The sequence below is a fragment of the Neovison vison genome, chromosome 2 (assembly GCF_020171115.1).
Source record: "Neovison vison isolate M4711 chromosome 2, ASM_NN_V1, whole genome shotgun sequence".
Classification (NCBI taxonomy): domain Eukaryota; kingdom Metazoa; phylum Chordata; class Mammalia; order Carnivora; family Mustelidae; genus Neogale; species Neogale vison.
The window spans coordinates 43,797,330-43,824,634 of NC_058092.1; the positions used below are offsets into that span (position 1 = coordinate 43,797,330).

General features: G+C 38.2%; 1 protein-coding gene and 1 pseudogene across 4 annotated transcripts; both read right to left on the bottom strand.

Moving 5' to 3' along the window:
* Positions 1 to 27,243, bottom strand: TMEM59 (transmembrane protein 59). 4 transcript variants are annotated; one of them, XM_044238294.1, is made up of 9 exons: positions 26,970 to 27,243; positions 23,561 to 23,593; positions 22,457 to 22,562; positions 20,159 to 20,253; positions 17,573 to 17,725; positions 15,954 to 16,035; positions 15,055 to 15,136; positions 11,005 to 11,113; positions 1 to 645 (listed from the first exon to the last, which is right to left on the bottom strand). In XM_044238294.1, exons 1-9 carry the CDS (start codon positions 27,156 to 27,158, stop codon positions 490 to 492), a joined length of 1,005 nt encoding a protein of 334 aa, XP_044094229.1. In that variant the 5' UTR covers positions 27,159 to 27,243; the 3' UTR covers positions 1 to 489. The 4 variants fall into 4 exon arrangements, with proteins under 4 accessions (XP_044094229.1, XP_044094228.1, XP_044094231.1 ...); XM_044238293.1 differs by having other exon boundaries at positions 15,055 to 15,139; XM_044238296.1 differs by lacking the exon at positions 23,561 to 23,593.
* On the bottom strand, positions 4,822 to 6,296 carry LOC122899999 (annotated as a pseudogene).
* Positions 27,244 to 27,305: the final 62 nt, after the last annotated feature.

A 27,305-nucleotide genomic window follows, 5' to 3' on the forward strand; every position in this document is an offset into this window, starting at 1 on the left:
TTATTCAAATAAAATTTTAATGATTTCAGTCAATACAACTGAAAGTGTAGTGTCATTAAAGGGCATTTCCTGCTAAATTTCAAAATACACATTGTGGGCCATTTCTGAGCAAAAGCATCAAATCCTATCGAGTATTGAGTTTATTAACTAAGGTGACAGAGAGTATTATGGCAGGAGGTGGGGAAGAGCAATGATCAGCTCATAGAATTTGGCTAACAAAGAAAACAAACAAAAACAATGTAAATAATGAAACAGCTACAGGTATTAGTAAAATAAAAATGCAATCCCAAATATCCGTCTCTTAAATTACTAGAAAAGAAATTACAGATAAAGTTACAGGAAATACAGTCTTCACAGATTTGGGTAACTTTATTTGCATTTTATAGTGATTTTTTAAGACCTATCCAATGAAACCATCTTTAGAAGCTCTATGAGGAATGAAAATTTAGATGTCTATTACCCTTACTTTAAAAAAAGAAAAAAAAAAGCTTAAATTTCTGAATGAGCAAGATTCACTTTTGTAGGTAGAGGCCCTGCTTCTTCGTGGTCTTCAGCTTTAGATCTAACAACCACAAGAGAAGAAGACGGGTATCTGTTTAGCTTTTGTTCATTCACAAATTCCAAGTCACCATAAATACTCAGCTTCTGCAAAAGAAAATCAATGCACATTAACAATTTGAATAGTTAAGAACCTCTGTGTGTATGTCTTCAAATAACAATTTAATCTACAGGTATTTGGTAAAACAAAAACAAAAACTCTATACAGACATTTCAAGAATGAAGAATACTTTTACTCAGTGTTACTGATACATGATTCAGCTCCCAACGGATGGCCAAAGAAAACTTTTCCACATGTCCCAACTTAAAATACTTAGAAATATAACAACTAAGTATCAAGAAATATTGCTCAGGTTTAAATGGAGTTAGTGTGGGCCAACCAAGAACACTGATAATGGATGTTTGATTTGTTAGGTGATCAATTCCTTTAAGATCCTTAGCTCTCTGAACAAGTGATCAAATGATTTAGGCTAAGTTTTGACTTAACACACTGGAAAAAGATATTTCAAAAGGCTATGAGTAGAACAAAAAATATACATGAAACACTACAACAACAGATATAAGTCTCTTCATAAATACATAAAAGTTCCTCAAATTATTTCTATCATATCTAAGAAAATACTACAACAGAAGGATGAAAACATAAAACAGAATCAAGGTAAATAGCATAAAACTTCCTCGAGTATAACAGTAATGTCTAACATCTTTTGAAAGTAGGTCTACTTGGATTAGGTCTATCTCCTAAAGGCCAAAAAACAAGGTGAAAAGTTTTTACTAGGGAATGGGTAGATTTCATTAACTCACAAAGCAACAAATCTCTGAATCTATCAATTAAAAACTTAAGTGCTGACATGATTGACAGAGGCAAAAACCACCTAGAAGTACTTGATATTGGAAAAGTATTTTTTCAAAGATGCTAAATAAAGAGCACTTTCAAGAGATTAAGTATCTACCAGTACCGCTACATGCTACAACACAGATGAACCCTCACCACATCATACGAAGTGCAAAGGGTCATGAGAGACCACATTTTGGGTGTCTGTGGCTCAGGGTGGTAGTGGTGGTCCTTGGGAGGCAGTGGGAGTGACTACGACTGAGGACGAGCTTTCTTTTTGGTGTAAAGAAAATGTTCTAAAAGTGCTTGTCGTGATGGATGCTGACTCAAACACGTTTCAGATGTGGTCTGCTGCCAATTTTTCAAGCCAACAACTATTCTGCAACAAAGAGGCAGCCCAGTACCTTATACTTTCCCAGTAAGGGAATATCTTTCAGACAAATTCAGCGGTTGATGGATTGGACATAAATCTGATATAACGTGGCCTCCTTAAAACTCAGAATTAGCATGTGATCATTTGCTCTGGGACACTGGGCAAGAAAAACTTTCAGAAATTTACCTAAAAGCGATTTAAAGACCTTTGAACGGCAACCGGGAACTGTTGTGGTAATTTCAAACACTGACATGGAAGAAGCTATCTAGAGCAGGAAGAAAGTGTAAAATGTGTGCAGAGAAATGAATGGGAGCATTTGGATAATCTGTAGTATGTATACCGATTTTGTGTCTATTCTGCATTCTCAAAGTACCAATTAATAACAAGGGTACAACAGAGATTTTCAATAATATTAACTTTGTAAGTTACCACCCAAGCATCCTTTATGAAGAAAATTACTTAAGAAAGTGCTCCAGCAAAAGTAGTTCAAGAAAACAAAACACACAGAATACAAGAAACAGAAGCAAGAAGAACAAGAAGAGATGACTTAGAAAATGGGAAAAAGGCTAGCAACAAAAGAAAAAAGATTCCATTAAGCAGAGATAGGTGCAAGATTCTCTTGAGAAAATTTTAAGTAATTCAGGATCTATTTGCTTGAATGTGACTCTATTCATCACTGTATCTGGTTCTGTTTTGAATATTTACGTAATCATAATGCTGTAAATGCTGGTTATTGGCTTTTAATTATTCAAGTCAACCTGTAGCAAAGCACTGAATTATATATGCAGAAGAACTAACATCTGCATTTTAATTGTCAAGGGTCTAATGAAAATTGAGATCAAGAGTATGAGAAGAGGGAAGGAAAGGAAGTAATGAGAAGTCCATTGAAATTTATAAAGTGATCACTAAAAGCCTACAAAATTTACATTACAAAAACCAGAATGTGCAGAGATGAAGGTGATGTGGGAAACAGTATGAGCGAACCAAGCTCCTCATCCTTCAGTAGAAAGACCTTAGATAATGTCTAAAGTTGATAAAACAAAAAACAGAAGATAAAATTAAAATGTGGTAATTAGAAAAATTGCTTAAACTACTATCTGGTTTACCTGAGAAGTGAAGAAAAAGAAGACAATTTAGGAACATGTATTACTTTTATTTTTTAAAGATTATTTATTTATTTGACAGAGAGAGAGACAGCAAGAGAGGGAACACAAGCAGGGGGAGTGGGAGAGGGAGAAGCAGGCTTCCTGCTGAGCAGGCAGCCCGATGAGGGGCTTGATCCCAGGATCCTAGGATTGTTGCCTGAGTCAAAGGCAGATGCTTAAGAACTGAGCCATCCAGGCACCCCACACGTATTACTTTTAAAAGTTAAAAAATTAGTAAATACGTATTTGGGCTTTAGGCCTAGTTCTGCCAATAACCAGTTAAATGATCTTAGATAAGCTGCTTAAATCTCTAAAACTCAGTTTCTTAACAGAATTTGGATTTGAAAACTGTGGAACGTATGTTGTTTTCTGATTTTCTGACTCTTTTAGCAGACTTAACACTTCTGAACAGCAAGGTTCTTGGTCTTTTTTTTTTTTTTTTTAAGACAAAGAAAATAATGCTTATTACAATTTAAGACATATTCACCCTACTTCCTGAGTCTTGGGAACCTTTGTCATTTCACTTGTTCCACCTTGATCATCATATTCTCACTTGTATCTCTTGTCCCTGAACACAGCCTGGCACATAGAAAGTTATTCACATATGTGACCATCAGTTATTCAACGTATGGGATTTACTAATGTGAATGTTATTAGGAACCTTCCAAAACCCTTCTTTTTTATTTGTATAAAACTGCATCTTCTTTATTTCACATACGTTGATTCCGAACAAAATGAATAAAAACCCCACAATACACATCCAATCCCAATGTCAGATGTTCAAGGCCCTTGTATCCTGACTTAGAAAGACAGAAGGAAAAAACCCACTTGGAATCAGCAGAGGGAACCAGGTGGGCCAGGGCCACCCAAGGCCACTGGGGAAGCCATGGGGACACTATACAGAGGGCACAAGGTCTGTAGGTAGAAACTCCTAATCTACTTGTTTCACAAGAAAGGCATCCTCATCACCCTCAAGTGGGAGGATCTCATCAGGAAGAGCAGCACTGGGTTTCTGTGCTGTCACTTCATCTGTATTAATGCCCAAGGCCTAACTTGACTATGAGGCAGATGGAGTAGAGTCTGGGGATCCTCAAGTGAAAAGCCAGAAGAGAGAAGTGTAGTTTCAAACACCAGCATCACCAGGTCCTTGACAACCTCATCATTCTTGTTGACCTCTGCCTTCTGCTGCCGTGTCTCCACAATGGGGCGGGCAAGGGTGAGCTCCAGGGGCTTTCTGGCCAACCTGCAGCTCATTGTCGAGTTATCCCAAAGTGCCTGGGCTTTCCCAATCTCCTCTGTGTTAGCTGTCCAAGGTTAGGTGCTAGTTAGTGCAGCAGGGTGAAGACCTAAGTCCACTGGAAATTGTCACCTTTTTTTTTTTTTTAAAAGATTTGCTTATTTGATAGAGAGAGAGAGAGAATCCTCAAGCAAACTCCCTTATGCAGGCTCAATCCCAGTACCCTGAGGCCATGACCTGAGCCAAAATCAAGAGTTGGATGATTAACTGACTGAGCCACCCAGATGCCCAGAAATTGTCACCTTCTTATCTAAGATTTCTTTCATGTATTTGCAGATGTTTTCATACTTGGCGTTGCTCTCCTCCATTTTCTTCTTTTCATCTTCATTCTCAGGCAGCTCCATGCTCTCCTGTCTAACAGAGACCAGACTCTTCACATCGAAATCCTTGAGATGTTACATGCAGTACCCGTCAATAGGGCTCGGTCCTCTAAACTACCTTGAAGTCCTGCTTCTGCATCTGGTCATCAAGAACAGAGGTGACGGGCGCCTGGGTGGCTCAATGGGTTAAAGCCTCTGCCTTCAGCTCAGGTCATGGTCCTAGGGTCCTGGGATCGAGCCCCGCATCGGGCTCTCTGCTCGACGGGGAGCCTGCTTCCTCCTCTCTCTCTGCCTATCTCCTCTGCCTACTTGTAATCTGTCTGTCAAATAAATAAATAAAAATCTTAAAAAAAAAAAATAACAGAGGTGACAATGTGCTCCTTGCTCCCACCAGTGACTTAACAGATGGACTTCCGGGTCTCCTTCTTGAGAGACAAGTCCTCTCCTCTCTGACTGGGAGATGTGACAGTGCAGCAACTCAGAGAGGAGCTGCCAGTTAGTCAAGTCCTCATGGGTTCCAAGCTTTTAAATTTTTAGAGATTGCCTCATATAATTTTTTATATAGTTCTTGTCTTCTGCCAGCTCAAAGAGCTCAAGGCACATGCTCACAGTATTTTTGCAAATGACCTTAGAGATTTTGCTTTGTTGCAGTGTTTCTCAGGCAATGTCCAGGGGTAGATCCTCAGAGTCAAAGACAGCCATGGAAGAAGTTAAGATACTTTCATGTCAGCTCATCACAGCTGTCCATGATGAACACACAGCAAACTGAGTTTGATACTGTTCTTTTTATTCTTGTTCTCAGAAATCAAAAGGAGCCCAAGAGGGAATGAATAGCAATGCTCTAAATTCCAACTCACCTTCTAGAGATAAGTGCTTGACTACCAAGTGGTCTTCCCAGTTATTGGTAAGACTCTTGTAGAACTCTCCATATTATTCCTGGGTGATGTCATCGGAGTCTCTGGTCCAAATGGGCCTAGTCTTGTTCAGTTTTTTCTGATAAATACATTTCTCCTTAATCTTCTTTCTTCTCTTTTTGTTGTCCTTCCTTCTATCATCCTCCTCATCTGAGCCCACATCTTCTGTCTTGGGTTTCTCATTAACTTTATCTTCTTCTTTCTCACCTTTCTCTTCCTCTGCCTTATCAATGATTTCTTTCTCTTATTCTTTCTCCAAATAAAGGGTGATGGGATAACCTATGAACTGTGAGTGCTTCTTGACCACTTGTTTGACCAGCCTCTCCCAAGTACTCTTGAAAGTGGAGGACCACTTGGGCAGCCCAGCCAATGGGCTCACCATGGCCCACATGCATAGTGCAGGAGCCCCAGCAGAAGACTCCAGGCATACTGCTCATCATCACCATGCTTTGTGATCACAGTCACTTCCTCTGCCACCAGGGAGGTAGAATAACAGCCAACACCAAACTGTCCCGTCACGGAGAGGTCTGCACCAGCCTAAAGAGACTCCATAAATGTTTTAATACCTGACTTGGCAACAGTTCCCAAATTATTTTCATCCCAAATTTGCATCCCAAATTACTTATGAGGTCATCTTTGGTTATGTAAAGGACTGTGTCGACCAGAGTCAGGGTGTACTCCTAGGGCTTGGGAATGTCAGTGTTCAGTTTTTAACACTGTCCAACTTGGAAGGGTCTGTCAGGCTCTGATAGAGAATCTTGTCTAAGACATCAGAAGAATTACTGACCAATTCCCAAAGGAAAACTTCCTTGTTGGAACAGAAGGCATTGGTGACAAGAAACATGAACTGGGCAATTTCTGCCTAGAAGGTAAGTCTCCACTTCCTGCTCTCCATGGTGCACTTGCTCAGGCACTGCGAGGGAGAGGAGCTGCAAGCACTAGAGACCAGGGTGAGCTATGTCTAGCTCATGCTGAAACCAGGCTGCACGGGAGTTGCTCAAGAGAACTAAAACCCTTTTTAACTGACCACGTGAAATCAGAGGATCACGATCTTGACAAATAAGAGATAAAGAAGCACGGATGATGAGATAACACCGAGGAAGCATCTATATCATCGCCTGTTACAATAGCATATTCTGCCTCATCTTCAGGAATAAATATCCAATATGGCTGCATCCTGTTCTCACGTGTCAAGTCTGAGCTGCCCGATGAAGACTATTACGAATGACAATTCTTTATCCTAAATAGATAGCTCAACAAGACCAAGTGTCATCCCATAAAGCTTCAAAAATGACATCAAAAAGTCATTTTGATGAAAAAGTACAGAAAAGAGAATAAGCCTTTATAAGTCAAGTCACTCGAAAATGAAATTGCTTTAAAATCAGCCAAAGCGGGGCGCCGGGTGGCTCAGTGGGTTAAAGCCTCTGCCTTTGGCTCGGGTCATGATCCTGGAGTCCTGGGATCGAGCCCTGCATTAGGCTCTCTGCTAGGTGGGGAGCCTGCTTCCCCCTCTCTCTCTGCGTGCCTCTCTGCCTACTTGTGATCTCTATCTGGCATGTGAGTAAATAAAATCTTAAAAAAAAGAAAGAAAGAAAGAAAGAAAAAAGACTATAAAATCAGCCAAAGAGATGAAATTCTTTGCCACCTTTTCCTGGTCATTACAATCAAATGATATATGGTGAGTACTTACTATGTGCAAAAAGCAGGCTAAAAGGAATTATTACAGAGCTTTCCTAAATAAGAAAAACAAAGCTGCTCATATGTTTCTAGGATCACACTCCGGATCTTTATCACCACCATTTTAAACTTTGTAGTGACTAGAAAAGAAACTTGTTCTATTTCATGTTTGAGCTCCCAAATACCAGGTCAGTACTGAAGAGACACACATTCTCTCAGCAGGCTCATGATTTCCTACAAACACACAGGATCATATATGTAAGTAATGTAACAAAATATAAATAACATTGCTCATACCTGAATCATACCTGTTAAAACTTAAAATGAAGTCTCATGTTACTAAGGAAAGGGGTAAAAAATAATTTATGTTTCAATGATAAAATCAATGAAAATGTTTTATGAAAGTGAAAAATAGGTGGATTTTAGCCAAGAAAACTGCATAGCTTTTGTAATGCTAAGTTTTCAGCTATTTTTACAGTAAACAGAGAAAAAAAGTACCAGGGACAGAGTATTTACACTGCAATATATTTTGAAACAAAAAACAAAATATTAGTGTGTATTAAAATTATTTATGCTGAAAAAAAATCCACTAAAATGGAAACACTACTCAGTTGGTTAAGCATCCAAGACTCTTGGTTTTGGCTCAGGCTTCCATCTCTCGGTTGTGGGATTAAGACTCGTGTAGGGCTCTGCACTCAACAGGAGTCTACCTCAGATTCTCTCTCCTTCTTTCTCCCTTCATTCTCTCTCTCTCTCTCGAATAAATAAAATCTTAAAAAAAAAAATGGAAATACTATAATAGTTCTGGATGATGAGTGATTTTTTTCTTTATGTGTACTTTATGTGTACTTCTACAGTAAGTACACAGAATGTTTATAATTAAAAAACAACAGTTGAAACATTATTACCCAGCAAGAGGAGGTTTCACATAGAAAATAAAGCCTAAAAGCAGTGAATCTAAGGGGCTGTTTTCCATACATTTTCCTAGAAAACGTATCTCCTTAGAAAAGTACAGGCCTTTTGAGGGTGCAGCCATAATTTTGATTATTAAGGATATGTAGCGGAGTTCTAGAGAGGGGCAAGAAACATCCATATGGCAGATATCTAGGGGAAATATAACAGCTGCCATCAGGACACCGTGTGTAGTGCTGATGCTTTAAGTTTTATGATCACAGGCTCTAAGCCATATGTGGGAACAGTGAGGTGTTTCCCCAAAGAACTTAAAAAATAGGAGATAATTTCTCACAGAAGTAAACCTATACAATCAAAACAAAATTTAGAGCAGTGACAACATCTGAAAGGAAGAGAAAATCAAGAATCATCTGAAAGGAAGGGAAAGATCCCCAGGTCTGTAAGATATAACCAAAACTACAATGAGAAGAGGTCATTTCCATTAAGTTGAGTAAGGAGATAAGAGAGGAAAAACCATAAAATGCCCATAACTGTTTGGATAAGAGAAATTTGAGGATCCTGGCTCAAAAACATGAACCACATGGTCCAGCTGGTATCTATCTTCCTAGTGTCAAAGAGGGCACATAGGAGATCAGCTCCTGAATGAAATACATAATCAACTCTCCTATTTAGGATTTCAAGCTAATTAAAGAGACTTTAGCATACTACTGGCTTTTGAATGAGAATACCTGGGTAAGTGATACTGGGGCAATTGTACACCCTCTTTTGTAGATTTCGTATCTGGAAAATGGGGATAATAACAGAGCCATCTCACAAGTTACTGAAAGGACTGAATATGCTAATCAGGTAAAACACTCAGAACAGTGCCTGGGAGAAAGTGCTTGACATCAATCAGTTGGCCTGGGGACCAGGATTCAGGTTGTGGTGGATCGACGTAAATTCCACCTGAGGTCAGTCAGCCAGTCCTTCCTGACAATAACTGGACCAATCTCTATAGAGTCTTTCTTTGACAAGGGGGTACCTGGGGTGTAAGGAAAAGGAACTGTGCTGATACAAAAAGGAAGGAATGAAGTACCACAGGATGGGTGGGGGTCAATAAGGCTTTATTAATATGAGGATATAGAGAGCATAGGGCAGCTCTCTATAAAAGGAAGTAACAGGCAAAGACATTCCCATGTAAGATAAGTAATTTTAGTTTTATCAGGAACAACAAAAATTATAGGTATCAAAACTAAACAAGAACACAAGTAGATAATGCAGCAGCAAGAGAATGTTATCTGTATATTTATATCATAAGTAGACGAATTCTACAGAAATTTACTTATTCTCTAATACTTCTCACAATTCAAAGTTCTTCCCAATCCTGTCTAACTTTATCCATTTGATTTCCTAATGAAGTTCTTCTCATCAATTCCTTACAGTCCTTCCTTGATAGCTTATTCTTTTTTTTTTTTTTCCCCCAAGTAGAGAGTAAAAGAGAGCACAAGCATGGAGGGGAGTCAGGAAGAACAGAGGGAGAGAATCTTAAGCAGGCTCCACCTCCGGCACGGAGTCTGAATTGGGGCTCGATCTCATGACCCCAAGATCATGACCTGAGCTGAAATCAAGAGTTGGAAGCTTAACAGACTGAGCCACCCAGGCGCCCCACCTGATAGCTTATTCTTGTCTGTAATTGGGAAAATTATCCACTCTCCTCTCTCTGCTATTCCATGCCTTACTACCCATTTTTCGAAATTCTGAGCAAGACCCTCATTATCCAAAAGCCCTTCCTGATAATCTCAGCACACAAACTCTGCTTTCCTTAACACTTTATGCATTTATTATTTGTGCCACCTTATCAGCCACAGGAAAGAGTATAGAGGAAAAGGACAGGAGTTGCAAGTCAAAAGACATGAGCTGAATTCCAGTCTCAATACTTTCACAGCTGTGCAAAGCCAGGAAAGTCACCTGGATGAAGTAAGCCTATTTACTCATCTCTAAAGTGAATGACAAAACCTGCTCTAGAGTATTGCTGGATATGGAAGATACATGAAAATATTTTATAAAGTTTAAAGAACTCTATAAATGTTAGTGACCAACGTTATCCTGTTCCAGTTTCTAGCTGCTTATATCACATAGCATCTTAATAAAAAACATGAAATATATTATCATAATCATTACCCATATGTAAACCTTACTTTAAAAAGCTATCTTTAAACCCTATGAAGATAAGACTATCGTTCAAGCACCATGCTAGGCACATGCTAACTATCTGTTAGTAGATTCTATTTTAATTTCTTTCCTTTCTTCTTTTAAATATTTTCCCATTACACTTTGGAAGCACAAGAAAACAAAAGTTTATTTCAGTTGGATTTGATGTCCATACACATTATTATCCTCTATTTAGTTACACAAATAACTTTCTTTTCTTGAAAGCTAAGCTGAGTCACCAAATTATAGCCTTTTCCCAACACAAAAATCCTTTACATGGTTAGGTTTCTTGGGCCAGTTAAATTTTAATTACCAAAGGAAGTCACAAGAGTTTTCCATCTCTCTTGGGGTTAGATATCAGCACATATTAACTCAAAAATCAAATACTCCAGCCTTGTTGTTCCTAAAGCAGCAATTACTCCTTGACATTTGTGGCAATTAATTTAAAATTCTAAGTAGTTTTACAAGTCTTTCTTCTCACAGATCGCTTTAGAAACTGGCGTCAACAGGTTCTTTTCAGGCTCGGAAAACCAGGGAGAGAGAAACACCTTACTCAAACCAGCCAACATATTCGGCACTCCGGTAGTTAGTGTCACAAAAAACTGGTGACAGTCATTCTCATTCTGCAAACCTGCCATTTTCCATGTGTGATTAAAACCACCTAATTTTCTCTCATTCCATTAGTAGAGAGGCCTTGTTCTTCCAGTTAACAAATTAGGCATTTAAAATGGCAAATCACATGGTTCAGTGTTCAAATGGCCAAAGGGCTTGGGTTAAATTTACCTCAGAGGGAACATACTGCTCCACAGCCGTAGCGACGGTCGCACAACAGATCCAGAGCAATACCATTACCGAGAGGACAAGAGTCGTGGTTAAAATCCACCCAGAGTTACTGAAAAATAAGGTAGTCATGTTAAAGTTTCGTAATATAAAACAACAAATTCTTAATAATGAAAGGCATCAACCTTATGTATTTACTTCAATAACACAAATAAACCTTCACGTGTACTACCTTTAAAGCTATTTTAAAAACTTACCCAGAGAAGGAAATATCATAATAGCTTTTATATTAGGGTCTTCCATTTCTCAAGTTTCTGTAACATGGCTATCACTTCTATAATTTAAAAAAATCAGGGGCGCCTGGGTGGCTCAGTGGGTTAAGCCGCTGCCTTCGGCTCAGGTCATGATCTCAGGGTCCTGGGATCGAGTCCCGCATCGGGCTCTCTGCTCAGCAGGGAGCCTGCTTCCCTCTCTCTCTCTCTGCTTGCCTCTCCATCTACCTGTGATTTCTCTCTGTCAAATAAATAAATAAAATCTTTAAAAAAAAAAAAATCAGATATATTGGCTTTTTGCTAAATATATAAAAGTAAAGCAAATTATTGTCAAAGTTATTTTTTAATTACTAAATGAGATAATGTAAATCAAATGTCCTATAAATTGTATGCTGCTATTCATATGTCATACATATTTTGCAAGGCACTATAGTGAAACTTGCTTTAAGAAAACCCAGTATCTCAAAGATTTAAGGTATAGAACAGATACATTATGAAATGATCATTTATTTTATAAAAAGATTCACAACAGGCTTCTAGAAGTTAGCTTCCCCAGAATACTTCAAATAACTAATATGCTAAAATTTACTTACATTTCAATTTATAAGAGCACATCTATTATGAGGCATTCTGTACCCATTCTAGCATATCCTAGTAAAGAGATTTATATTTTTCTTACATTTAAAACATCATAAAGTCAGTGTCAACAGGTTCTTTTCAGGCTCAGAAAACCAGGGAGGTTATAAGGATTAGCAACTAGAGTTTTTCCCATAATCTCCCATAAACCTATTTTTTGCCTAACTATAGGTTAAGATTTAAAGAATAGGAAAAAGTCAAGCTATTTTTAAATCTTTAATAGTCCAGTTCTGAAAAACTGTGGCAATTACTGCAGGTAGTCTGATTTTCACATCTGCGCTCATCCAATACTACCTCATAGAAGGTCTATACTTACCACCATAACCCACTCACTTGATGGTTTGCCAACATTTGAACATGCTAAGGAAAAGGTATGCACAGTCATTATTTGTCTCCCAGCAAAAGAGGTGGGCAATGGAAAATGCACTGCATCTAAAAACAGGAACGCCTATATGATGCTTTAAGTATTCCAATTCAGAAAGATAATAGAGTAAAAAAATATTTTTAATGAAAAAAACACCCACTTTATATATTCCAGCCCTAACCCAAATACTAAGGAATTTCCATGAAATAAGAAGGATATATTTGACATTTGGATTTCAGTAACAACTAGTTAAGCCAGAAAACTGGGGCTCACTTTAGAGTCCATCTGCTTCTTCTACTTCCACAACAAAACAATCCTACGGTTCTCAACTGTCTCCGTTACCTCTTGTTCCCTTTGTCCCTCACCCTGATTCATAGCTGCTTGCAAGATTCACCAAACTCTCCAACCTGATCTTCTATCCTTTGCATGGACCCCTTGTCCCAATACTTAGATATGATTACTTTCCTGCTCCTATCTAGCTCCTGTCCACCCAGTTTGGTCTCTGATTCTCCTGACTCTCCATACACATTTCTATACCTCATATATTTAGTAGGAAGCCAGCATAGCTGAAAAAAAATTTAAAGAAATCTGCTACAACTGACAAAAATCTCTGGTCATTATTTAAGACTCCCATCTATGCCCTCTGTCAATCCTCCCTTTGAAGGAATACTCTGTACTATGTATGAGAGGAATGTATGATATAGAGCAATCATCTCTGCTTGTTCATGTTTTCCATGTTTGTCTCTACCATGCTAGACCTGAGAACTCCAGAGAGGCAGACACTGAACAGCTTTCTTTAGGTTCCAAGTCCCTGAAACAGTTCCTGGCATATAAGAGACTCTCTGAAAAGAAGTGCAAGTGAAAAAATGAGTTGACCTCAAACTCCACTGTGGAAGTTAAGGGTATCTCCGTAACAGCTATGTACACAATAAAAAGCACTGCAGTTAAGAGTCAAAAGACCACATTCCACTGATTGGCTAGGTGATCTCGCATGTCACCATGAAAAACTCATGACCCTACAGGAAATAGACACCTATGGCAGAACAGGATAAACAGATGCAGCATTTAAAAAGCTAGGTTTGAACTTTGATGTAGTGGATCTATAATCTTAGGGGTGGGCAATTCACTTCTGACCCACTTACTTATCACAGGGTACTTTTCTAAGAGTCAAATGAGCTCAATGAAGGGAAAAAGCATTGAAAAAAAAAAGAGTTATTTTTTGCTAAAATGTAAAATGCTGTTTGTACACAGAAACTTCTAGGCGTTAAAGCTCTAGTTAAAAAGTTAGCTATTTCCTAAAGTAACCATTTACAAAATTACTTTTAAAATCTTAGATTTAAAAGAACATAAAATATAATGACAAAATGCTAAAGGATATAAGTCAACAATAAGCTGCCAGGTAGCACAGCACTGAGAATAAACTGTAACTTAAGATTAAGTGATTACTTAGGTTTCATGAGACCATCAAACTGCCAAAAATCCTAAATACCCCAGAGAGAAAGATTATGCTGCCAAGATTTAGAAATAAAAGGAAGGGAAAATTTAAAGTTAAACCCTCATTTTCTTACCCAGTCTTTAAAAGCCTTTGTTTGGTTAAAGGAATTAATTTTGCCAAAATAATGCTGCTGACACCTGATAAAACCTGTCAAGAAACTCTTCCTTTCTTCCTTTTTTTTTTTTTTTTTAAGATTTTTAGTTATTTGAGAGAGAGAGAGCACAAGTAGACGGAGCAGCAGGCAGAGGGAGAGAGGGAGAAGGAGACTCCTCGGAAACTATTTCTAATGTAAGAACGTACAGGAGGCAGGTGGTCTGGACTACTGCAGCATTATACCTGCGACAACGGGCCACTAGAGCACATACACTGTGAGGGCATTTGTTTACCATCCCTACTCAAACACTTGGCCTGGTATCTGATGCGGTAAGGAATTATCAGTAAGTGCTGTGGGCCACTGCCTTTCTGTTCTTTTTTTTTTGGAGGGGTGAGTGGGGGGGGTCCATAGGAGGAGAGCTCATATCAGAACTCTTTGGAGGAGGAGAAGCATACATATTTTAATAAAACCCCCCTCACTCTCAGAAGGCTTGATATTCCTTCCTAGGAGGGTATAATGTACCCGTTACCGCTGTCATCTTTTTTTTTTTTTAAAGATTTTATTTATTTATTTGACAGAGATCACAAGTAGGCAGAGAAACAGGCAGAGAGAGAGAGGAGGAAGCAGGCTCCCTGCTGAGCAGAGAGCCCGATGCGGGGCTCGATCCCAGGACCCTGGGATCATGACCTGAGCTGAAGGCAGAGGCTTTAACCCACTGAGCCACCCAGGTGCCCCACCGCTGTCATCTTTAAGGATCCCTGATATAGAGCTGACATTCCTTAGGACAGAATACAAAGCTCTCCTTAATCTATACCCCTTACCTACCCTCCCTACTCTCCCTACCTTCCCACGAAGATTAAAAACAAAAATCCAACCCCAAACTATTCAGACATACTTTAAAGCTTAATTTAAACATCTGAAGAAGCACATTTCTTAACATAAATCAGGGCATCTTAACAAGAATGCTTCTGTACTGTGAAAGAAACTATCTACTTGGGTTTTATTATAGTAGTATGTACTACCTTTTAAGCAAACTAAAATATCCAAAAGCACAAGTTGGTAGGAAAAATGTAAATAATTTTTTTTTGTTTTTGAGCAGCTAATATAATTTTAAAACAATAAAAAGGAATGCATTTGTCTGATACAAGCCAGATTTTATCACCTATACTTATAAATAAACAGGAATACATACAGAGACAGACATCTTAAAAAGCCATCACTTTCTCCATCTTCAAGATAGTTCCTATGTGTTTGTGAACTTCTCATTTGCAGATCTGCTGAAATAACAAGGTATAATTTATGATATCCTGTATCCCAAAAACTGGTCTCAAAACTACCCCTAGATAGATAGGCTCTACAGATACCCAGTTGCTTTTATAAGTATAATCTGATACCCTGATAAGGAATGCAAGTTCCTCTAGCATGTTAACAACCAAATAGATATTCTACCACATTATGGATTTCCTATTTTATTTTCAAATTCTTGTTGACATTGCTGCTTTCTGCTTAATAACGTTGTTTAATTTCAATCTAATCACAAAATAATTAGAAAGTTAATGAAATCAGTATCTAAAGTAAGGTATGAACTAGCACATTTTCAAAGGTAAGCTCAGCTTTAGACTGATGTTTTACATTCCTACAAGTTAAAATTTACTTCTAGCTTGGAAGTAAAAATAGAACAAGAACTCACACTTTTGGGGTAGTTTCACTATTTGGTTAGCATATCAGAAATGTCAGAATACCTCATTAGTTCATAGTCAAATATCCTTCAAAGCAAGCTACATGTTTTTAGAATATTGATTCTCAAAGCATGGTCCCCTAACCAGTAGTATCAACAAAATCTGGAAATTGTTAGAAATGCAAATTCTCAGGTCCCATCTCTGATCCAGTAAACTGGAAACTTTGGAAGTAAGGGTCAGAAATCTGTTTTAACAAGCTCTCCAGATCCTAATGCACTCTAAAGTTTGAGAACCACTGTTTAGAAATAATTTGTTCAATTTCTATTAGTGTAGGAACAATCATACAACCAATCCCAGACCACAACCAGATTTGCTCATGTTGTTATCCCAAGCTACTTGAAATGAAACTTACAGGACATTTTGCTTAGCGATGATTCTTTCAAATTTGTAGGCTCCGGCTCCAACTGTGGTGCATACTGGATTTCTGGCTTAGACTAAAATGATAATGAAAGCAATTAAGCCATTTGTACTTCTTATGCCTTTCTCAGTAACAAGTTCTATAACACATCATCTGTATAAACATTCAAATTGAGAAAAAGTAACAGAAGTCTGGTATAAAAAAAAAACACATTAGCCACAATATATTTTAATTGCACTTCCTAAACATCAGATCCAGTGCCTTGCAAAGAAACAGACAGATTTCTGGCATCGTCAGTATTTAGTCAGTTTAACTTTCTGACAACATTAAAAAAAAATTAAAAAGCAGGGACAAATTATAACATACTGCATTAACTAGCATACCCTGCAAAATGAATTCTAATTCTAGCAGACTGCCAAAATATGGGGCTAAACACCTATTATCTCTATTTTTCTCATCTGAAACATTCCATTCTTCCCTAAGTATGAGTAATTCACACACTATAGCTAAATACTCTGTACTTCACATCTTCCATATAGCACAGACCCTCTGGAGCAGGGGTTTCTCCAGGCTAGTTGCACTCAAGTTAATACAAAGAGAGAAACAAAGCTAACCTCACATATAATTAGGAATAAATGAGGGGTCCACCCTGAGATTGAACTTAAGCTTTAGGCTAATTCGCTTTAGGACACAGAAATTATGAATTTAAAGAGGAAAATCCTTCTGTGTGTTACTTATTACCAAGGTATAATATAGACGACCTAAGACTCAGGGTAGTACTAAGAATCACATACTTGCCTTACAGTGAGCCATTCTATTAGCAATAATAATTAAAAGGTTTACTTTAATTATTACTTAAGAGAAAGTGCCACAACATAGTTTGTGGTACATCTGAGGAATTTAACTACCAAATTAAAAGGAAGATAGCATGATAGGGTGGGATATGAGCCTGGGAATGAAAGTAACCTGAGTCTGAAGCCTAATTCTGTTACTTACTGGCAGGGTGACCTCAAAAAGTTAGACTCTTGGTTTCCTTATCAATAAAAGAGGGATAATACAACCTCACGAAGGTGTTTGAAGATTTGAGACAAGATATGTAAACACCTAGTGCCTAAGAACCTTTAAGAAAAGAAGTTATTATCATTACATCACATGGTCAATAATGAGGTAGGAGAAAAGTTATTCCTCCAGGGGGGCAATATGCTTTCTCAACAAGCTCTTATAAGAGTTACGAAGAAAAGCACTGCAAAAAACTAAAAATTATGTCATAGAGCTCTTCCATATGTGATTTATATATTCGTGTCATTATTTATAGTCAAAGTACATTCATTACTTTTATCTTTCATATTTAGAGGTTTCATTTTATCAATTTAACCACTATAAAAATTTAGAAGACTCAGAGTTCTTATTAGATAAGGAAAAACAGGCTTGAGATAGGCTTCTGATGGGCAGAAGGAAGTCACACTGTGTCTTGATGCCCAACGTTTTAATGTAGGCCAAATCAGTAATTATTATTTGATGATATATATCGCTCTATGCCAAGACATTCATTTAAGACATGTACACTTAACTATTGTCAGCATTTAAATGAATCTATGAAGTACAGTTATTACCTGGAATATAACTATTTTTCCATCATCAGCCTGAAGATAAAAAGTCCATGAAGAGGTTATAAAGCTCTGAGCAGAGTCCATCATGTCACTCCAGAAAGACCTTACCAGAGTTAAAGGGAAGAGTAGATGCATTTTTGGCATCAGAGACATGAGCTTTAAAGAAAAAAAAAAAAAAAAAAAAGTTAAATCATGAGAAATCTATTATTTTTATAGATTTATATTCAAGAGAGCAAACTTAATCAGCATTCCCCAAATCTTGGGACAGGTAAAAAAGGTTAAGTGATTCTACCACAATAACTAGCATTAAACTCTTAGTTTCCTACGCAAATAAACTGTGATAAAGCTTAAGATCCAGGCTACTTTAATTTGCCACCAAACACATTTATAAACTACCTGTCACCTCTATCAGAATAACAAACTTTTGAATCAGATTTTGAATCTTCAAAATTGTGAAGACTCTTAAGATTTGATTAATTTAGGATTAGCAAGGCCTCAAGAGGTTTAAGGGGGAGGGACAAATTATACTCTCCTCATCTTTAATGCTTTTATGTAAATATATCATGCTATAATGAACATCAGTGGAAAAGGGGAAGGAAAAAAACTCAAACAAAAGAATATATACATCAAATGTGAGACATCTGATAGCAGGGCAGGGTGAGGGGAGTACTTGTTATGGGCTGAATATATATAGTAAGCTACTGATTTTAACATTAATGGATATCATGTCTCCCCAATTCTGACCTTTTCATTTACTTAGCAGCAGTGGGCCTCTCTTGAGCACAAGTATGGGATACCATTTGCTGCACTCTAGGGATGGCTATGGTTCTGCTATATTTCAAAAGAGAGGCATTATGGAATAAGAGATCAGATTATAGAATCAAAAGATTATATTCATGATTCTATTTTCCCACTAACAGCTGTGAGATTTTTCATTGATTAATTCACCAAACAGGTATTCACTGAGATTATAAATTTCAGGAGATCAGGGACCACATGTATTTTATTCATTGACATATACCTGTGTTTAATCGTGTAATCTATATATGACAGAGGTTAAAAATAGGGTAATACGTATGTATAAAGAAAACCACCTAACCCAAACCAGGATGAGAAGGGGTTAAGAAGGCTTCACAAAAGAAATGACACCTGCCCTGAATCAAGGGGATTCAATAGAACGACAGGGAGTAGAAGGAACAAAACCATGAAATAACTCATCATATAAAAATTAAGAACTACTAAGTATGTATACAACTAAGAGAAAAAAATGGCTCTTAAAAATTAGAAAACATGTTTAACATTACTCATAAGAAAACACAAATTTAAAATAAAATTGGAACATTGTCGGGCGAAGAAGGAAAGTGGGTATGGGTTTCTTTTTGGGGTGATAAAAATGCTTGGAATTAGATAGTGATGATGGTTGCACAGCTTTGTGAACATACTAACAACTACTGAATTGAATACTTCACAAGGGTGAATTTTATACCATGTGAATTACATCTCAATTTTAAAAATTGGTACAAATTCCAGAGAGGATAATTTTGCTCTACTTCTCAAAATTAAAATACAGATACCTCTTGCTCAGCAATTCTACTGTGATTCTATTCTATAGATATAAATATGCAAAGTATGCAACATCACTTATAAATGAAAAAGATTAGAAACAACCAACATCTCCAAATAAGAGACAGCTTAAGTAAATTACGATTCATCCACACAGTGGATTGTACAATGAAGAACAGAATGAATTGACATTATTTATGTATACTTGTATTTTAAAAAAGGAGTACATACATCCTTGTATATGCATAAAATACATCTGTCTTGGTAACCCTGGGTACATTAAGAGGAAAACTGAATGGCCAGGAGATACAGGGGTAGGAGATTTTTCACTATATACTCTTTTTACCTTCTGAGTTCTATACCATGTAGCTGTACTTCCTCTGCAAAAGTTAATAAATTAACAAACTTTATCCAGAATGTCTGGAGTATAGAGTATGGGGGGTAGGGAAAAGAGACGACCTAAGAGAGGTAATCAGGAGCCAGGCCATGATAAGTGGTTTGCACTTAACCCTGTATGTAATGGCGGGGCGGGGGGCGCAGCTCCTAAAGTATATAAGAGAGGAGAATGACATGATGAGATTTCCATTTAGAAAATAAATATCTGAACACATACTGAAGGATGGACTAGAAGGGGGTGAAGTGGAAAAATAGTTTGCAAGTTTAGTAATACAGATGAGAAAGGATGATGATCTAAGTTCAGGCAACAGCAGCTGGGATGAAAAAAAATGACTGTCAACTACTGATTCTCTGAGCCTCAGTTTTTTCATATGCAAAATGGGGATAATATTATCACTGGACCGAGAGAAAATACGAAAGAGATTATGGATATGAATGTAACTTTCAACAGCGAAGCATTATACAAAAGTAATTATGCAACTGACTTTTCTATCTGCAAACATTTAATTTGTTTGCTGAAAACTAATTATAAAATATAACACTAAAACAGTATCTAGTGGGCGATAAACATTTCAATACAAATCAGTGCAATTTAAGCAGGCAATTCTGAAAGGCAGTATTGTTTCGTACTTGTTCTTGTCTCAGTTCAGCGAATGGCAGCTGATTCTGGCAACCAAGATGGCAAGCATATTGCTCATCAGATTGGGAATATGCTTCTGTACATGCTGTAAGAGAAAAACAGTCAAATTACAAGGAAAAAGAGAGAGAGAGATGGAGGAGAAAGAGGGAAGGAAAGAAAAAGGGAAAGGATAGAAAAGAAGGGATTTGGCATTTTGTAAAAAAAAAAAAAATTCTTATACTTAAAAAGCATTTCATAGATATGAACTTTCAAATTCAATAATAGTAGCAAATTTATTATTTTAATAAACCTCGCATCTCCTACCTCCCACACATCAGATGTTTCCAGTATAAATCTACCGATTACACACTCAGGCTCAGGCTAGATGATGACGGTCATAATAAGGGGATCCTCATCACTAAGGTTTGCAAAGTGGAAAAAACACTGGTCTGGCATCCTGAAGTTTTGGCTTCATACACATTTGGTTGTGTATGTGACCTGGGTTGTGCTGTTTAACCCTTCAACTGTTGATTTCTATATGTTTAAAATGGCAATACCATGCTTCATGGAGTAGAACAAAACAATGTATTTTAGTGATTTACACCGATCTGTGACATTACCTTTAAGATTTGGATGACTTTCCTGAGAATCAAGGGTATTTGCATGGCAAAGAAAAATCCAACAAAGCAATCAGTTTTAACACCCTAAATTCTGAGAACCTGAACTTAGAAAATGTCCTATAGCAGGATTCTAAAGTTGAAATGGGTGCACACCTTCTTCATTTAGTTCAGCAGAGCCAGTTCCTTCTTATGATATAGAACAATTCACCACTGTAACAATTTTTTCTTTTTTCTTTCCGACCCAGTCACATATTTGTAATCTACTTCTCCAAGGTGCTAGATAATAAACTGAACAGCATTATGCACATATAAAGATGGCCAGTCACGAGACTGAGCCCTTAAAAAATAACGTCATGATATCAAGGAGACTAGATAGGAGTCATGGCATAGTGGTGGGGAAAAAAGTACCTCCTGCTATACTGAATAAGCAGCATAATGTAATGAATGGAGAGAATTCCACTATAGTTTCTTTAAAAAGTTAAATGTCAATTTTGTCTTGATTACAGGTTTCTTTTAATAAACACATCTCTTTCACCAAAAGGTAAGAACAGTGTTTTAAGAGATGACAGACTCTGGTTACTTTTATCAGCATGACCCACAAAGAATACACTATTAAATAGTGAGTCAAAGGCCTGATTCAGTTAAAAAAAAAAAAAACAACAAAAAGCGCTGAGCTAAATCAACTGGCCTATGATTGAAAGGCTTAAGAAAATTATACTATCCACTGAAAAGGTAGCGATAAATTATGAGAAGGGTAATTACTACTGCATTTAAACCGAATGCCTGGTTACACAAAGGTGTCCTACCCACAGTACCAAATAAACATTGGCTCAACAAACAGAAGCAGCCCCCACTTTTCAGAAGTTCATACCTATTTTTGCTAACCAAAAGAAATCCAAAGAGGATTCATGCTTTTATGAAAAAGAAAGCGAAAACTTTAAAGTTCAGCATTTGCTCTGCAGTGAGCCATTACAGAGGCAGCCCGCGCTCCTCAGCAGCAAGGGCAGCACCACCAAGCTTCTTCTCTGGGAACTGTGCTGGGCAGGCAAGCTACCATAGCTTTGACAGTGTCTGTGAGATTCTGTGTTTTATCTTGATTTACTTTGTGCCTCTTAGCAAGATGTGTCCTAAGGTACCAGAAAAGCCTAAGAGAGGTTATTTTTTGGGTCTGAGAACACTCAAAAAATTTTCCATGTAAAGTAATGGTAATTGCTTCTTTATGCTATGCCATTTTGGCTTAGGAAAGGTTTCACAAGAATGCTCTACTTTCATATAGCAGGGAAACCTATAGATGAAATTTAAAGTCCATGAAATCTGGGGTGCCTGGGTGGCTCAGTGGGTTAAAACCTCTGCCTTCAGCTCAGGTCATGATTTCAGGGTCCTGGGATTGAGCCCTGCATGGGGCTCTCTGCTCAACAGGGAGTCTGCTTTCCCCGTCCCCTCTCTGCCTGCCTCTTTGCCTACTTGTGATTTCTGTCTGTCAAATAAATAAAATCTTAAAAAAAAAAAAAGTCCATGAAATTTCTGGCAGCAGCTGATAAAACTGTAACCTCATAATAACTAGAGATTAGTTTAAACTAGAAATTAGTTTAAACAATATGCTTGTCCTCTTATGAGGAAAATACATAAGAAGCGTAACACAACCCAAAAAACTGCGATGCTATATATACTGTTAGCATAGGATCTTACCAGATTCACATTCCATTTTGGTCCGATTTAAATCAATTCCATCATCCACAAATTGACAAATTGAAAACAGCCTGCAACCTCTCTGACATGCGTACAACTCCTCTTCCTAGGGAGTTCAAGAAGAAGGAGGATTACCAAAAAAATAATCTTTTTCCCTTGGGGGGAAAAAAGGTCAAAAAGAAAACACAGTTAGTAGGGTTTATTATAAAATGTCCAATAAAAGTTTATAACTGAAAGCAAGAAATACGATAGGAGCCAGGTAATACCCAAGACCTTTGCCATATAAAGAGGTTTTAGTTTCTTATTTTAAAAGTGATACCCAAGAAAGAAGCTTAGTGGGAAAAGACAAAACAAAACAAAAAAAACCCAAACCCTTTTCCATATTCCAAGATTACATGTTGTGGGAACAATGTGAAAATAAAAATAACAGTGACATAATCAGAACTTTAACAGAAGTAGAAATGAGTAAGCAAGGACCTCAGGATGAATGGCATCCTTCTGCCACATAAGTATTTATACAATTCATCTGGCTTCTCAGGAAAAAGTATCCTAACTAGCTTCACGTGGCAAATAGTTCCATAAAGGCCCCACAAAGTGAGGCATACATTTATAAAAATGCTTTCATGAAAGGCGTTTTTAAACTTGGCTTACTTTAACTGAACACACAAACAAGAGCAACAGTACGGAGTATGGGAAAGTCCTCTGGAATCAGCCAGACCTGGATTAAAACTGTTCTGGTGAGTGACGCTGCACAAGTGACTCTACCTATCTAAATCTCGGTTTTCTCATCATGAAGGGGAAATAGCTATAAAGTATCTCCAAAGCCCTCAAGAATGCTAGAACATAGCTGTTCCTCGTACAGTGCCTGGGACACAGATGGTGCTCAATAAATGGTAGTAGTGTTAATCATGATAATAGATTTTTTTAAAAACAGAAAACAACAGTTACAGGCATCATTGTCTATTTATGGGAGCTCAGGATAGGGTTGATTCTTCATTACGGGAAAATGTTAACTGCTTAATATGTCTTCAACAGGCTTTTGTTAGATGAAATACACAGTACTCAACACAAACCAGTACATGTGGGGGAGCCCCCTCAACTTACTGTGTGATCCACTGTGTACAAATTGGCAGGCACCTAATAAGGAGGGAAACAGCATGTGCATATACCAGTTAGCAATCCATGGAAGAGAAAGGTACGCATTTCTTTCCAGCAGAAAGATCAGTGAGATGTATGCAACAGCAACAACCCATTCAGAGGAGATGGCTGCAGTCTGACATTAAACAAGTGTTATCATGAATTCTGAAGCTAGAGTGTTTTTGGACTTCAATTCTAGCTGCATTTGGGGCATCACATATCTCCTTATACCGCACAGAGGAAGCTTGAGCTCATTAGTATGAGCTCTATTGCACGCCATTTCATTTTCAGGTAGGTTTTCTTTTCTTAAACCAAGCCAATAAGCCCTCCAACTCCATTTCCGAAAGAGAGTATGGCATGCTGCAAAGAGCCTAGGTCCAGGAATCAGTTTTGCTTTAAAGCTCAGCCGCACAACTTGTCCTGTACAATCTTGGCAAAGTGACAATCTCTCTCAGCCTCAGTTTCCTTGGTTGCAAGATGGGGACAATACTCTTATATCAATCTTGACTATGATAAGGATTATATACTTTATATCCACAAATGAATATTATGCTATACTATCTAATAAATAGGCATAATAAAATAATGTATTTAATGAGCACCCACAATGTGCCAGACAGCATGGTAACACTTGAGGTTATTATACAATGTCCAACCCAGAGTAGGGGCTCAACTGGTAGCTATTAAGAATCATATCCTTATTCCAACTAAGTGTCTCATGTACTAGATAATATTATTATTTTAAGTAAATATTTCATGCTCTATGTATCTCAAATGATTGGCAAGCTTATCTTAAATGTATCTCCTCTGATTTAGAGCACAAGGAAATGGTACTCCCCACCAAACTGAATGCCAGCTAAATAATCAGAAGGGACTTCAATGATACCATTTATAGAATATATGCATTTGCTTTCCCAGAACTGGTTTTATGTGCTAAGAGTGCCACATACTTTACCTTTAATCCTCACACGAGCTCTCTAAGGTGTGAGGTGTTGTTGTTGTTGTTTTTTATTACATTTGACAAAATGAAGTCTCGAGAAGTTAAGTGATCAGCAAAGATACACAGAGAGTAAAAGTGGAGCTGAGAATGGAACCCAGGCTTGTATGGTTCCAGAGCCCACACTCTTTAAAAATGACCAGGTTGGTTCTAATTAGCTTTGTTGTTAAAATAACACACGTCTCTTGTATTTGAATCCAGACAAATTATGCAATTGAGCTTTTGAGGAAAGCTAAATGGTAACTATAATGGAATTTTGAAATAACTACTTACTAACAGCTATTCTACTTTCTTGCAACAAATAATTCATTCTGAAAAAGAGCCATTAAAATGAGATTTCTATCTTCCAGTTGCAAATACCAGATGTAAGGTTACTTGAGCTTGTAAATTCATCTAATTTCTTATAACACACACTGCTTTTTCCTGAACTGCAAAGCACAGTAACTTGGAGGGCCAAAAGAAATCAGTGAAATAAGTAAATTAAGTCTTTTCAACACAACTTTATTAATAGAAAGCAGCATAGTATAGCCAGTTTTAGGACTGCATTCCTACCACTCCACTACCTATTAGTTATGTGACCTTAGGCAAGTCACTTAACCTTTCAGAGTCTCCATTGTAAAATCCTACTTTGCATGGTAGTGACAATAAAGGATAATGGGTATAAATCTCTCATCAAACTGGAGAACAGAGAGTAGACAGTTAATAAATTTTAAGTCCATCTAACATACAGGAAGCCAAATGACTTCCAAGTTCCTGGTGAGAACAGCTTTAATGAATAAGCAAAGATGACTAACAGATAGCATATCAATTGTTAAAAACTGTTAAATAGTGGATGTTTAAAAAGTGCCTGAAGTTTCCAGAAACGTTTATATTATTTAGTTATTCTCCCAAAATCCCGACTCATACTACAAGTTTGCTAGGAAAATCTCAAAAAAGGAAAAAAAAAACACAACCAAACACTAGAAGGAAACAAAACAAGCCTCCATTCAATGCCAGGCCAAATAAATCTTAATGAGTTTCCTCAATCTTCTTAATGATGACAGATTTATAAGTAGAGAACACAGTAATGTGTTTAGGGCAATACACATTGATTGAAATCTGGATGTCAGAATCTCTCATTTCTTTCTCCTGATTGTTATAATTTGTGTCTGACTGAAAATTTCAGGATAATCAATATCCCACACTTTTTCTTGAAAATTGATAAATCCCATGCAATGTAAAATCCTGCAGTAAACAGGCATATGGGAAGTGAAAGCATTTAGAGCTTTTCATTTCAAAGACCTGAAAACATTTGCCAATAAGGAACATCCTAAAGTTCATTGGCCTTTTCCTCGTGGTTCCATTGTAGTCTGAGAGCACAAAGAGTCACACGGTTAAGCCAACAGCACAGAGATGAAGGGAATACAAGGAGGAAAAGACCAGTAACAACAGCAAAAGCTCTTACAAAAAAAGCCAGTGGGGGGAAGGAAGCATATACCCAAATTACATACGGGAAAGGGTGGGGGAAAGGGTGGGGAGTCACCACACAATTTAGAATGTGGAGTAAACAGAGTTCCTAAGCTGGGGGAAAAAAAAAACAAACCAAAAACTTGAGAAGCAGAATGGAATTAAAGGAAAGGCATCAACCGCAGGCGAATGAGAAGTGAAAGCAGGGTCACTCCCTTCGGTAAACTGGGACCCTGACCTCCCACGGGCAGTCTCATTTCTATACCCGCGCCACGAATTCCTTCTGTCTTCTGCACTGAACGGTTAAGTTCTTTGAACGCAGAAACCTAACTGCTTCTCTAAGCCACCCCAAGCCCCAGTGGCAGCGTCTCGCACACAGTAATTCAAGCCAGGCGGAAAGCCCTTCCTGTGCGTCTCACAACTACTAGGTCTGACTTAATATATTTCATACCACGGTGTAATTGTCTGCTTCTCTGACTCCCACAACAGCGTGTGCGCTCCCGGCCCAGAGAGGCGCTCGGTAAACACGGGTTATAAACTAACCTTTTGTGGGCTTGCATATTCGCTCCTACCCCCCCACCATCCCTGACACCCCTCGAACGTGAAGACCCTGCATTAATCATCTATATCCTCTTCCCCATCGGAGTGCTCGTCTTCCCTGCCACCCCGCAAGCTGCCCGAGGAAATGGGTCAGGTCTCGCTCATCTCTGCGTCCCCAGTCTATTATAGGGTCGATGCAGCACAAACTTCCGGTAATTACAGCACGAGACGGGTGCCGGTAGAATTAGGGAGGAAAACAGGAGCTACACAGGTGGGAGACAGCAGTTGAAGGGTGTGGATTCGACACCCAGGTTCCCAAGCCGACACAAGTGCGAGAGAGGGGAGAGATGGGCTGCCAGGGGAGGGTCGTAGCCCGGTTCGGACGGGACCTACCTTGGGGTAGGTATGCAAGGGGAAGGTCAACTGACAGGCCCGGTGACAAGACGCCGTATCACCCAAGATCGAGTCAAACGCTTCGGCCGAAGCGGTCCCCGAGCCTCCGGCCAGGGCCATGGTCAGCAGCAGCAGCGGCGGGAGCCCCAGCTGGGCCCTGACCCAGAGGCTCCCCTTCGGTGCCGCCATTTTGTTTCCCTCTGTCACAGCAGCTCAGCTTGTTGCTGTTTTCTTTTCAGGGTTTCCTCTGCCTTCCGGGGCCAGCCCCTTCCCCGCCCCTCAGGCCGCAGCTTCCGCCTCCGCCGTCTCCTCAGCTCCGCCCTGACCCGCCCAAAA